Raw genomic sequence first — 14,205 nt, 5'->3', positions numbered from 1 at the left:
CAGCGCCCAGGCGCCGACCCCCTCGCTTCCCTCCTCCCCAGCTCGGGTCTTCACACCTATCCTCAAGCCCGGGATGGGAAAGGGGGTCCGCGGGAGGAGTTAGGAGCCCTCCCGCGCGCGCCGCCGCGGGGCTCCCCGCGCGCCCCACCTCCGGCCCCGCCCCTAGGGGCGTGAGGGGCGGGGCCGCGGACTTGGGACTCAGTCCCCCGGCCGCCGCCGGCCGCGCACCCGCGGTCGGCCCTGTCGGTCGGTTGGTCCGGCGGGCGGCGAAGGGGAGCCATGTCGGCGGCGCAGGGGCGCTGGCCGGAGGTGCGGGACACCTTGGCGTCGCTGGGGCTGCTGCTGGCGGTGGTGCTGTTGTCGGGGCTGGCCCGCGTGGTCGCCCGGCAGCAGCGGCACAGGCCCCGGGTCCACGCCTTCACCTTGGAGTTCCTCGCCACCTTCCAGCTCTGCTGCTGCACCCACGAGCTGCAGCTGCTGGGCGCGCAGGAGTCCGCGCGCCCCTCCTGGATGCTGACCCTCATCTACTTCTTCTCGCTGGTGCACGGCCTGACTCTGGCGGGCACCTCCGCCAACCCGTGCGCCGTGATGATGCAGATGCTGCTGGGGGGCATGTCCCCCGAGATGGGGGCCGTCCGGCTGTCCGCTCAGCTGCTCAGCGCCCTGTGCAGCAGGTACTGCGTGAGCACCCTGTGGAGCCTGGGGCTGACGGAGCACCACTTCACCGAGAGGAGCTTAGCTTGCAAGAATCCCATCCACACCGACGTGCCCAAAGCGGTCGTCACCGAGGCCATCTGTTCCTTTATCTTCCACAGCGCTCTGCTGCACAGCCAGGAGGTCTCCAGCAAGCTTCGCATCCACCTGCTGGCTGCCCTCATCACCTTTTTGGCTTATGCAGGTTTGTCTTTCCCACGTGGCGCGTCCCAAGCCATTTGTGACCCAAGGCTCCAAATTATTTACCGAGATAAATCTGGCACTCCTCCACTAGTGGGATGTAAACCTCCCCAACCCTCCCCCCCCAGTTATTCTAACCATTTTGCAACTTGTTCTCAGCCAATAGGGCCGACAGATCCTTCATTCAGTGCTGCTTTTGACACCCCAGAGAAAGAAGTCACTGGGGCACCGTAACCGTAACCGAGCTCCTCTAGATAATGCCAAAGGCTCAAATATCTTACAAAGGGATTGTGTTAATGTTCTAGGGCAAAGACAACTGATCTGCTACCTTTTTTTTTTTTTCCTGCCAAGGTGGTGTAGATCGTTTCAGACATTCGCTGAAAAAAAAAAGATCCCTGTCTAGAAAGTGCAGAGCTCGAGGCTCAGGATTGAGTGGGGAGTACAAATTCTGTTTCATTTCCTAGCCTTTTTCTACAAATCGCTTGTCATTTCCTGTTTCCTTAATTCATCTTGAGTTACAAATGGACTTTTAAATAGACTAACAGGAAAGACGCTTTAAAATTAAGATGCGTTTGAATAAGTTAAACGATGAGTTTTAAAAAAGAAACACTTCTTGTGAAATCTTTGATTTCTTCTACATAGTTTGTCTTGACAAAGCTCAGATTCAGTAGGCAGATATTCTGAATGGGACAAGGAACTCAAAACTATCAAATGTTTAATGGTGAAGTGTATCATTTGGGAATTGTCTTGGAGGGATGGATATGACAGCAGAAATTGAGATTAATAGTCTTATCTAAGGTGCATTTAGAGTGACATTTAGTAGAAGCAAACCTCAAGGACTCTCTCTCTCTCTCTCTCTTTTCTCTGTGTGTGTGTGTGTGTGTGTGTGTGTGTGTGTGTGTGTGTGTGTGTGTGTGTGTGTGTGTGTGTGTGTGTGTGTGTGTGTGTGTGTGTGTGTGTGTGTGTGTGTGTGTGTGTGTGTGTGTGTGTGTGTGTGTGTGTGTGTGTGTGTGTGTGTGTGTGTGTGTGTGTGTGTGTGGTCCTGGAGCATGAACTCAGGGCCTGGGCGCTATCCCTGAGCTTTTGTTGCTCAAAACTATCAGTTCTACCTCTTGAGCCAGTTTCCCTTCCAGCTTTTTGAGGGCTAGCAGGAGATTAGAGTCTGCCTGGGCTGGCTTTGAACTGCAATCCTCAGATCTCACCCTTCTCAGTAGCTAGGATTACAGGCAGGAGTCAAAGGCATCCAGCTCAAGATAAGGACTTCTCAACATATATTTTTCCACCTTAGGTAAAAATGAAAGGCTTCCCAGTCCATTTTCCCTTCTTTAGAAAAAAAAAAGTATAAGAAAATAAATTGTATAACTGCATGGAAGAATATATGCATATTTGAGGGGTTGGAGAATAGTTGCTTATTTATTATAGTTTTACCTAAAACAGAAATATTTGCTGTATATCAACAAGATTGTTCCTGGTTTTAAACAAGCAGTTATGCCACATTTTAGTCTATATTTGTACAATTGAAAGCAGTAAAAATTTAAGTTTAAAAATTAGTTAAAAAACCAAAACTACAATCAGATCTTTACCTAGTCATTCCTCTCTTTGTTAATATTGTGAAGTTGGTATTCTCCCTGTGTTTTTATAGTTTTAAATCATAGTTAGGGTTCCATAAATAATATTCTCTATTATGTTAGCCATTCTGTGGCTGGAGATGTAGCTCAGTACTAGAGCCCTTGGCTAGAATTGTAAGGCCCTGTGTCCAATAACCAGGCACCACTACCAAAAAAAAAAGTTTATCAGTGAGATTTTGAAAGAAGACAAGATAATATTTGAAGTTGTAGGTAGATTCAAGGAAAGGAATTGGATGAAATCTTTAAAATATCAATTTAAGGGATGCAAAACACAGATGATTTTCCTTGAAATGTGGATACTAATTGGTAGAGAAGAAGGGACGGAGTAAATAGATCACTACAGCAGTGGTTCAACATTCTCTCTGCATTGGGTTCACCAGGGGGGCTTTAAAACCATATTCCCATTGGTCACCGATATTAAAGTTTAAATGCTTTGCAAAGGAGCCTAGGCAATGGTATATTTTAAATTCCTTAGGGAACTAAGGAAAGCCATGGTGCCCAGTCAGTAGCCACTAGCCTCATGTGGTTATTCAAGTGAACTACAATGAAAGAATCAGCACTTCACTTGCCTAGACCAAAGTTCAAATGTTCAGTAGTCACATTGTACTGTAGCTAGTTTCTACAGTATTGGTCTATGCTGGAGTCTGCAGGGGTAGAGCCAAATAGACTACTGATCACTGCTGATTACTACCAGCTACCAAAATGGAGAATGTATTAGATATTCCTTTTCTGTCAGTATAAGGGAGAGAAGAATGTCTATGCATGGAGTGTTTGTTATAGGACAAAACTTTTTTTTGGGGGGGGGGCTTGTTTTGCTTATTTTGAGACAGGGCATTGCTGTATAATCCAGGCTGGTCTCAAAACTGTACAGTCCTCCTGCCTTAGCCGCCAGTGCTGGGACTCAAGAAGTAAACCACCATGCCTAGCTTAGGGCATAGGATCTTGCTAGGAGATTTATATAGGTTGCTTTAGTTATGCCTTACAAGAACTCACTGATGAGTACATTCTTCTCATTTTAAGTAAAGCAAGAGAGACAAGTAAAATGACTTGTCTCAGGGCACACAGCTAGGTTGTGCTAGAACCATGGCTCAGACTGATGCTAAAGTCAGTTTGACACTTATTTCACCATCTGCATTTCCACAGTGTGCTCCTCAAGAGTTACTAAAGCAGCCACGTGGGCACTGGCAGCTTATGCCTGTAACCCTAGTTATTTGGAGGCTGAGATCTGAGGATCTCAATTTAAAGTCAGCCTAACAGAAAAGTCTATAGAGATTCCATCTCCAATTAATCAGCAAAACAATCTGGACTAGAAGCATGGCTAAGTGGTTAGAGCACCAGCCAGGAGTGGAAAAAGCCAAGCAAGAGCATGAGGCACTGAATTCAAGGCCCTGAGTTCAAGACTTGGTATCAGCATGCCTACCCTCCCCCACCCCAACACACAGAATTTCAAAAGCAAACACAATTGAATACTATTTAGCTATAATAAGGAATGCAGTTCTGACATATACTACAAGGAAAAACTCAGGGGAAAAACTGCTGAGTGAAATAAGCCAGACACAGAAACACAAATATTGTATGGTTCATTTACATAAACTGTCTAAAACAGATAAATTTATAGTCAGAAAGTAGAATAGAGGTTACAGGGACTGGGAGGAGGAAAGAATGGGGATTTATTTAATAGAGCCAAATAGCATTGCGTATGAAAAGAACATAAAATAGCATATTGTGCTCTAATATATATGTTACTACATTAAAAAATTGTTTAAGGATTCTGTTGCCAGATGAATTTGGTAACCACTGGATGAAACAGGCTAAGATTTCACAGAGCCTTTACCATGGGAGTGCATAATGTGATACTCGAGGAAGTAGACATGGCACAGGCTTTTCAGACTTGATGAGCTCCTTTGTCTAGGCATGAGCAACGGAAGAGAATCAATTTTGGGAAATGCCACATGAAAGCCATCATTCCCATTGTTTCCTATGGACACAAAACAACCCTGCTCCGTAAGGAAGAGAGATGATCTTGTGACAAGTTTAGTGCCTGTTCTGTGAGGCAAAGGCAAAATGAGATCTCAGTCTTCTGAGGAGTATTTTAGGCGTGAGCTACTAGCACCCAGCTCTGTACCCTGTTTTTGTTTGTAAAACATTAAAATAAATTATAGACTGTTCTTTTTATATAATGTTTGTTCTTCTATCATAACTTTTGAACAGAGAGACCAAGTTTGTTGAATTCATCATAACATTTTGTGTGTGTGTGCCAGTCTTGAGGCTTGAACTCAGGGGCCTAGGTGTTGTCCCTGAGATTTTTGCTCCAGGCTACTACTTGAGCCACAGCTCTACCTCTGGCTCTTTGATGGTTAACTAGAGATAAGAGTCTCACATACTTTCCTGCCTTGGTTGGCGTTGAACTATGATCCTCACATCTCAGCCTCCCAAGTAGCTAGAATTACAGACGTGAGCCACCACCACCCAGCTAATTCACTACAATGTAAAACCAAGATTTAGCTTATGTCACTTGGTATAAAGGGTAAGAATTTTGCAAATAAGTGAAAGCAAAAATTTGTTCACCTAAAAGAAACTGCACAGAACAGTGAAATATGTCTCAGTAATCCATATTTTATGTCCAAAGGCTTCCAACAAAAGTCTAATAAATTGCCTTAAAACTATAGTATTTTTACTTCATTACTCCATTCAGGACTATTTAGTATTCTAAGCAATGTAGTTAAGATTATCTGTCAATAGAGAAAGGAACTAAATCCTTTCTGTGTGTCCTGTTAAGGCAGTAGCTATACAAAATCCATGCTATTACCAATACAAATCAAACTCAGCTACAAAAGGATGCAAGCTTTTTGTACCACCCCAGTATAATATGAGGAAGAGGCCAGGTTTGAAGCTAGGCAGTGCTGTTAGGCTAGATACTTAATTTGGGTTTCAATTTCTTCATCTTGAAAAGGGAGAATAATACTATATGATAAGAGCTTGAGGAATAGTATTTCAAGTTCTTAGCATAGTTCCTGGTATGTACCAATTGCTGGGGAAATGTTCTTTCACTACTAATTTCCCAGAGGCCTCCAGTATAACTTGATCCTTCTTACATAGTTGACAATTTTGTTCAGAACTTTTTTTGAGATTAAGTTCAGGAAAATTAAATTAGTAATTTCTATATAGAAATAAATGTATCCACAAATAAATTTTCTGTTTTTTTTTTTAATATAAACTCCTAGGTATTCCCTATAACCTGGAGAATAGTCTAATGTCAGTCTTTCAGGTCTGTAAGAAGAATTGGAGCCTAAAAACAGCTAGCTAGCTTCCTTGGTAAATTAGCCAGTCAGCAATGAAAAGTGGTGTTTGGAGATGGAGGGAAAGGTGCAACGTGGGGCAAACAGCTTGTCATTAAAGGTGTTAGTTCTGGACAATGATGCTTAAACAGCTTCATGTCTCATCATGTTTGCTCTGATTACATACCTACTGGGTAACTGCTGATGGGTAGTTGGCTTTCCAGGGGGCTCTTACCAGGAAACCCAAAGAGAGAAGACAGATAGACACTGATTCCAGGTAGGAAACTAAGTTAATAAACGGACCTGCTGCCTGCAGAACCTCAACTGATTTTAACTAGTGTTCTACTGTCAAGAGGACTGTAGGACTACTGAGAAATGTTAGTGCACAGAATTGTGGTCATTCCATTAAGATCATGCTGTCCTCAAGATCAGCCAACCAGATCTCCCCAGTGATACGTCACCTCTTCTTCAATATGCAGTTATGTCCCTTAAAATGTCAAGCAATAGCATCTTGCTTATCCTGGCTCCTTCTCCCTCCCCCCTCAAGCTTCTTGCTTGCTGGACTAGTGCTGTGCAACTTGAGCCTTGCCTCATGTCTGGCATTTGGTGCCACTTGTCCTTGGGATGTCTAGGTTCTCTGTGGCCTCTATTCCTCCAACAGCCTAGGCCAGCTTACTTCTATGATTAGGGTACTGTTCTAAGACAGCAAAAATAGTTCATGTTGATGGGCTCATTGGTTAGAGTTAAGTGTCATTCTTGTTTTTTAGATTGCAGTGTTACTTCTGAATTTTGCCCACACACACACTGCAAAGTCAATCCCTACTCAAGAGATAGAGAATAAACTCCATACTTCTTTGTTGTGTGTGCCGGTCCTGGAGCTTGAACTCAGGGCCTAGGTGCTGCCCATGAGCTTTATTGCTCAAGACTAGCATTTTTTATCACTTGAGCCATAGCTCCATTTCTGGCTTCTTGGTGGTTTGAAGGAGTCTCATGGACTTTCCTGCTAGGCAGGCTTTGAACCACAATCCTCAGATCTCAGCCTCTTGAGTATGGAGGATTATAGGCATGAGCCACTGGTGCCCTGCTCAACTCTTTATCTTTGGTAGTAGTTCCCTCCAAGTCTCAGTAAGAACTGCTAAGGGGATTAGAAGATAAAGAAACTGAAGGATGGAATTGAGACTGATGCCATACAAAGGAATGTCTTCATATAGCCAAGTCTATAGTATTGAGTGCGGGCTCAGTCCATTTCTATTGGTAAATGCTTTAAAAAAAATAGATGACGTACATCGTAACTCAAATGGCATATTATAAAGATCTGTGAGTCTTCCTGCCCATGGTGTCTAGTATATAGGAACTGAATATTGTTGGAATTGGATCTAAATGACCAGCAGCCACTCAAACAATTCCATTGATTCTGTTTAGCTTAGTGTGTAACAGCATCACTCAATCCAGCTTCATTATTCTTAAGTCTGTCCAGTGGGAAATCTCATCAGTAAAAGTTTAGGACTTAGTTTCACTTTACTGTATATTGTTAAAACAACTAACTTGCTGTAGTAGTATGTCCTTATAAAACTTTTGAAGATTTTAGGATCTACCTTGGTGGTGAGTGAAAACACATGTATGCACTGAACCTTGGAAGAAGTTGGAAGTTCTTCTTGGAAAAACTACTAGAAATGTCATAGGGTTACCTAAAGAGTGTATTCTGCTACTCAGGAGGCTGAGATCTGAGGATCGCGGTTCAAAGCCAGCCTGGGCAGGAGAGACTGTGAGACTCCTATCTCCAATAAACCACCAGAAAACCGGAAGTGGCGCTGTAGCTCAAGTGGTAGAGCACTCGCCTTGAGCTGAAGAGCTGAAGGACAGCGTCCAGGCCCAGAGTTCAAGCCCCACGACCGACAAAAAAAAAAAAAAAAAAAAAGAGTGTATTCTGAAAACTAATTATTATTAATTTTGGTATTTGTGATACTTCCTACATTGCTCATTTTGTTTAGGATTGCTTTGGTTACTCTTGAGTCTTTTGTACTCCATATGAATTTTAGGATTAAGTTTTCAATTTCTGTTAAAAAAAATAGCACTGGAGTGGGTGTCAGTGGCTCATGACTATAATCCTTGCTACTCAGGAGGCTGAGATCTGAGGATCACAGTTCAGAGCCAGTGTATGCAGAAAAGTCTATGAGATTCTTTTTTTTTTTTTTTTTTTTTTTTGGTCTGGTCGTGGGCCTGAACTCTGGGCCTGGGTGCTGTCCCTCAGCTCTTCAGCTCAAGGCTAGCGCTCTACCACTTGAGCCACAGCGCCACTTCCGGCTTTTTTCTTTTTGCTTATGTGGTGCTGAGGAATCGAACCCAGGGCCTCATGCATGCAAGGCAAGTGCTCTACCACTGAGCCACCTTCCCAGCCCGAGTCTGAGATTCTTATCTCCAGTTAACCAGCAAACAACCAAAAGTGGAGTTGTGGCTTAGGAATAGAGGACCAGCCTTGGGTGAAAAAGCCAAGCAAAAACACAAGAGCCTGAGTACAATGCCCAGTACTGGCACAGACACAAAAAATTAGCACTGGCCAGGTGCTGGTGGCTCACACCTGTAATCCTACTCAGGAGGCTGAGATGTGAGGATTGCAGTTCAAAACCAGCCTGGGCAGGAAAGTCCATGAGACTTTTTATCTCCAATTAACCACCAGAAAAACTGGAAGTGGTGCTGTAGCTCAAGTAGTAGAGTACTAGCTTTGAGCAGAAGAGCTCAGGGACAGTGCCCAGGCCTCTAGTTCAAGCCCCATGTCTGAAAAAAAAAAAACTGAGGTAAGAGATGGGATTGGAGAAATGGGAGAGAATAATGATAATGACAGGGGTGACATTGATCAAGATGCAGTGTGTCCATAAACTGCTTTGCTGAATGGCAACTCCTTTGTACAACTACTTAAAGATAATAAAAAATAATTTTTTAAAAAGCTGTGATATACTGTTTTCTCTTCAGATCATATAAGTCTTTTGCCTTTTACTAAAATGCTGTGAGTAAAAATATGGCTCAAGTGGTAATGCGCCAACTGTAAGCAAACAGAGTAAGAGGTCCTGAACTCTACCCCAGGCCCCGCATAAAACAAAACAGAAGGAATTTTTTTTTTAATTCTTTAAAACATATAAAACATTTGGAAGGACCGCCCATGTTCATGGATTGAAAAGGTCAATATTGTGGAAATGATTATACAGATTCTTTTCAATCTCCATCAAAATTCCAGTGCTAATTTTTGTTTTTTGGTTGGGTCGGCTTCAAACCCTGATCCTCAGATCTCAGCCTCCTCAGTAGCTAGGATTATAGGTGTGAGCCACAAGCACCCAGCTCTATTTTCTTAATTTTGCATGATATGCATTGAATTTTGATTGCATTCTCTCCCCCTTCTCTTCATTGTTTTGTTGCTAGGTAATTAGAGATAAGTCTCTCCATTTGTCATTTGTTAGCCCAGGCTGGCTCTGAACCTCAATCCTCAGATTTTGAGTAACTAGGATTGTAGGCATGAGCAACCAACACTGGGTCTTAGTGTGTCATCTTTGATTTCTTGTTTTTAGAGTTGAGAATGTTCTTATAAGGCTTATGCCCAGGTTAAAAAATTTTTCAAGGTATGTAATCAGTATTCCTCATTGCTTCTTTCTTAGATTATTATTGATGTTTACAAAAGCTACTGATTTTTAGCTGACTGAAGTGGCTTATATTTGTCAACCTAGATACCTGGGAGTCTGAGATTGGGAAGATCAAGGTTCCAGGTTGGCCTGGGAAATTAGTTTCAAGACCCCATATCTACAGAAATGCACACCTGCCTTTCCAGCTATAGAAAATAGGGGATTAGGAAGTTCAATGTACATGTTGGCCTGGGAAAAAGTGAGACCCTATCTAAAACAAATAACCAGAGTATGTAGAACACTAGTGGCTCATAACTGTAATATTAAGGGCTGATATCTGAAGATCATGATTGGAAGCCAGTTCAGGTACAAAAGTCCTCAAGACTCAATCTCCAATTAACCAGCAAAAAAGCTGGACTGGGGGCTAGGAAGGTGGCTCAGTGGTAGAGTGCTTGCCTTGCATGCATGAGGCCCTGGATTCAATTCCTCAGCACCACATAAGCAAAGAAAAAAGCTGGAAGTGGTGCTGTGGCTCAAGTGGTAGAGTGCTAGCCTTGAGCTGAAGAGCTGAGGGACAGTGCCCAGGCCCAGAGTTCAGGCCCCACGACCAGACCCTCCTCCCTCCCCCCCCCCGAAAAAAAAAAAGCTGGACTGCAGGTGTGGTAGACTACAGGTGTGGCTCAAATGGTTGTGTGCCAGCAATGCCCACCCCCCCCCCCAAAAAAAAGAAAACCCAGTGCAAAAAGAGCTGTAGCAATGGCTAAAGCAGCAGCCTACATAGCAAGAAACAGATTTTTATTTATTTATTTATTTATTATTTGTGGGTCATGGGGCTTGAACTCTGAGCCTGGGCTCTGTCCCTCAGCTCTTCAGTTCAAGGTGAGCACTCTACCACTTGAGCCATAGTGCCACTTCCAGTTTTCTGGTGGTTTATTGGAGATAAGAGTCTCATAGACTTTCGGCCAGGCTGGCTTTGAACCGTGATCCTAGATCTCAGCTTCCTGAGTAGCTAGGATTACAGGCGTGAGCCACCAGCGCCTGGTTAAGTTGAATTTTTTTTTAAGTTGATTTTTCAACACTGATCTTCTATTCTGTTACTGTGTTGGAAATGTTTGTCAGATCTAAGAGAGGGGTGTATGTGTGATTTCTTTAGGGTCTTTTAAATATTAGATTATATTGTCTGCAAATAAGAATTGGACTTCCTCTATTTGTAACCTTTATTTTCTTTTGTGTTATTGCTCTGGTTAAAATTCATGTATTATATTGAATAATTGGAGAGTGTGGACATCTTGTCTCATCCCTGATTTTAGAGGAAACACATAACCACATCATAGAGATCTACCATTCACAGTAATTTCTTTTTTTTTCTCTTTTTTTAAATTTAATTTTATTTGTGAATATACTGTACAGAGGAGTTACAATTACATGGGCAGGATAATGCGTACATTTCTTACCAAGCATTGCACCCTCCTCCTTTGTTTACCCTTCCCAGCCTTCCCCCTCCCCCCCAATCCCAATCCTTCTCCTTCCCCCCTCTTCCCCCCCCCCCCCCCGCACCGACGTTGTAAAGCTCGTTTTGGACATGACAACTTGTACTTCTCATTGTTGCAACAGCATTCACAGTAATTTCTTAAGGACTCTGCCAACAAGTTAACATGGAACGAGGATAATGCCTTGGATGGTCTCATTTACTTTTTGTTTTCAATACTGTCAGGTGACCCTCCAAAAGAAGATTACAGAATAAGAATACCTGAATATTTCAAATAAAAGTTGCACTTAATAACCCATTTATTTCTAGTTACAAGGAAATGTAAGATGAATTATTTGGAATTACTCTGTTTAAAATGTGTTGCAGGAGGAAGTTTAACTGGAGCTCTATATAATCCAGCTTTGGCACTTTCCCTTCATTTCATGTGTTTTGATGAAGCTTTCCATCAATTTTTTGTAGTATATTGCCTGGCTCCTTCTTTAGGTAAGCATATTTTTAATTCAATTAATTTCAATACTGAAAGAGTATTATTTTATTTTATTTTATTTTGTCGGTTGTGGGGCTTGAACTCTGGGCTTGGGTGCTAACCCTGCACTCTTCAGGTCAAGGTGAGCGCTCTACCACTTGAGCCACAGCACCACTTCCAGTTTTCTAGTGGTTTATTGGAGATAAGAGTCTTTCCTACCCAGGCTGGCTTTGAACTGTGATCCTCAGATCTCAGCCTCCTCAGTAGCTAGGATTACAGGCATGAGCCACCGGCACCCAGCTGAGTGTATTATTTTAAAATAGGAAATGGACTGTTACTGTAACATGCCAATTTCCACAGCCAGAATAGGCACAAAAAAGAATGAAAAGGTCATTTGTGTAAGTATTCTTTAAAACTACTTTTATCCGTACTTGGAGTATAGTGTTTGTTCAGTAAAGGGAGAGGAGGTCCTGTGTTCATCCTCAGTTAAAATATGTATGTTTTTGCTAAAGATCAGATACATAACTCTTCTACAAGAGCTGAGACATGGTTTAGTGGTAAAAATCTTGTCTAGTATGCCTAAAGCCCTGGTTTAATAGCCAGTACCATTAAAAAAAAAAACTATCAATAAAATCCCTCTAGAAAGAGTGGCCAAGTAACAACAAAACGTCATACAATAGCTATCAGCACTTCTAACTCCTATCTGGAACAAGAGAGTGCCCGATCCTGTTATTTCACCACCCTTCTGTCTAGTTATCAGTTTCTGTTAACTAGTTATTGCTTACTTTGTATAGAAAGAACACCGGCACCACAACTGACTTGCCACATTTTATTCCTTTCAGTCATCTTCTTTCCCACTATTGCAGTATCAATTATGCTCAATAATAAAGGATATCAGAAAAACCTATAATTTAAAAGGCTAATAATAGTTTTCGTTTTTTGTTTTTGCTGGTCATAAGGCCTGAACTCTGGGCCTAGGCACTGTCCCTCAGCTCTTCAGCTCAAGGCTAGCACTCTGCCACTTGAGCCACAGCACCATTTCCAGCTTTGTCTGCTTATCCATGGCCTCATGCATGCAAAGCAAGCACTCTACCACTGAGCCACCTTCCTAGCCCCAATCTGGGCTCCTCCCTCCCCCGCAATCTTACAGACTACAAATGTCTTGCAAGAATGTCTTTATAGAAAAATGTCCTCTACTTTTGAATTTTAAGTTAAAGGAAGCTGTTTAAAAGGCTGGGAAGATCTACTGGCCAAAAACTATAGCAAACTTTACAATGAAAATTACCACCACTGTCTTACTTGAAACCAACAATTATTAAGATTTACAATATTTATTATGTTCCCAGAACAATCTGAATGGGCCCATGATGTAAAAGAATTGCTTCAGGTGCTGGGAAGGTGGCTCAGTGGTAGAGCGCTTGCCTTGCATGCATGAGGCCCTGGGTTCAATTCCTCAGCACCACATAAGCAAAAAAAAAAAAAAAAAAAAGCTGGAAGTGGCGCTGTGGCTCAAGTGGTAGAACGCTAGCCTTGAGCTTAAGTGCTGAGGGACAGTGCCCAGGCCCAGAGTTCAGGCCCCACGAACGGACCCCCTCCCCCCCCCAAAAAAAAAGAATTGCTTCATCCACTAGTGAAAGACTAACCAGGTACAAGGTATTGTATTAGATTCCTAGCACCTCAAAAATAAAAACAAAAAAAAGGTCCCTTCACCATATACAGAGGGTGTCACCATGTTAATGAGGAGCATTAAGACCCAAGTCCAGTCTTGTTCAACAAGTCAGTCAGAGTCAGTCATTAAAGCCATTAATCTTTTGATCCTTTGAATTCATTATTCAGGTCCTACTGGCTTTACCAAGTACATACTGTTTTTAAGAATTCATGGTTGAATAAAAATGTGAGAACAGTAATAATAATAATAATATTGTTTGGCTAATCCTGGGGCTTGAACTCGGCCTGGGCACTGTCCCGAGCTTCTTTTGGTCAGGGCTAGCACTCTACCACTTGAGCCAATGCCACTTCCAGTCTTTTCTGTTTATATGGTACTGAGGAATTGAACCCAGGACTTCCACACATGCTAGACAAGCACTCTACCACTAAGCCACATTCCCAGCCCAGTGATCTTGATTTATTGTAGTCTTAATACTACTCTTACTTTAGTGATTATAACTTTTCTTAAGATGGTTTTCATTTTACTGTTTTTTATCTTTCAGGTATACTGTTGATGATTTCAATGTTCAACTTTTTCCTTCCATGGCTGCATAACAGTGGTACAGCTAACAAAAAGGAGTAACCATTCCAAAAGCCTCAAACTAAGTTACAGGACAATCAAACTGGAGATGATAAAGATTTTATCACCTCAGATTCTATACACTGGCTGCACGGGACTCATCAATGTTTCAACTTCCTTTGAGGAAGCAGTCTTATTAAAGTCTTTTATCACTGGGACTTAAAAAAATACTATGAAAATGAGGTACCCTGTATTTCTCAGTTAAGACTTGGTTGTTTTAAGTGATGTATTAAATGCTGCTAGAAAAGACTGTTCATTAAACTTCATGTAAATCTCAAGTGATTATTGAAAACTTAGACAAGAAACAAATGACTGCAGGCTCAAAAGGAAAGGGAACATGATAGGAGGACTGAAGAAACTGTATCAGGTGTCACCTGAAGGAGCAAGATTTTTAACCAAAGAACATCAGTCTCACTTACAGAACTGGAGAGCAGGTGCTACTCAGTCACTACCTCAGTGATACCATCAGTAGTATTGTCTTTCAATAGGAAAGTTGCTTTTGGAAATAGATTATATATCCACTCAACAGGTTTCCCTTAATATTAAATATAC

General features: G+C 42.2%; 1 protein-coding gene across 1 annotated transcript; it reads left to right on the top strand.

The window, feature by feature from the left end:
- Positions 1-213: 213 nt before the first annotated feature.
- On the top strand, positions 214-13,931 carry Aqp11 (aquaporin 11). Its single transcript, XM_070034936.1, has 3 exons — positions 214-898; positions 11,267-11,383; positions 13,577-13,931. Exons 1-3 carry the CDS (start codon positions 280-282, stop codon positions 13,654-13,656), a joined length of 816 nt encoding a protein of 271 aa, XP_069891037.1. The 5' UTR covers positions 214-279; the 3' UTR covers positions 13,657-13,931.
- The last annotated feature ends 274 nt before the right edge of the window (positions 13,932-14,205 follow it).

This window comes from Dipodomys merriami, unplaced genomic scaffold, assembly GCF_024711535.1.
Source record: "Dipodomys merriami isolate MVZ:Mamm:240054 unplaced genomic scaffold, mDipMer1.0.p SCAF_25, whole genome shotgun sequence".
NCBI classification, from domain to species: domain Eukaryota; kingdom Metazoa; phylum Chordata; class Mammalia; order Rodentia; family Heteromyidae; genus Dipodomys; species Dipodomys merriami.
Note: the sequence above shows the minus strand (reverse complement) of the source record. Positions and strands in the feature narration are given on the sequence as shown.

Excerpts from the sequence above, each read along its gene's own strand:
- Aqp11 (XM_070034936.1), top strand. The coding sequence starts at position 280 with ATGTCGGCGGCGCAGGGGCGCTGGCCGGAGGTGCGGGACACCTTGGCG. Across the intron at positions 899-11,266 it reads CACCTTTTTGGCTTATGCAG|GAGGAAGTTTAACTGGAGCT; the intron begins GTTTGTCTTTCC and ends AATGTGTTGCAG. Across the intron at positions 11,384-13,576 it reads TTGCCTGGCTCCTTCTTTAG|GTATACTGTTGATGATTTCA; the intron begins GTAAGCATATTT and ends TTTATCTTTCAG.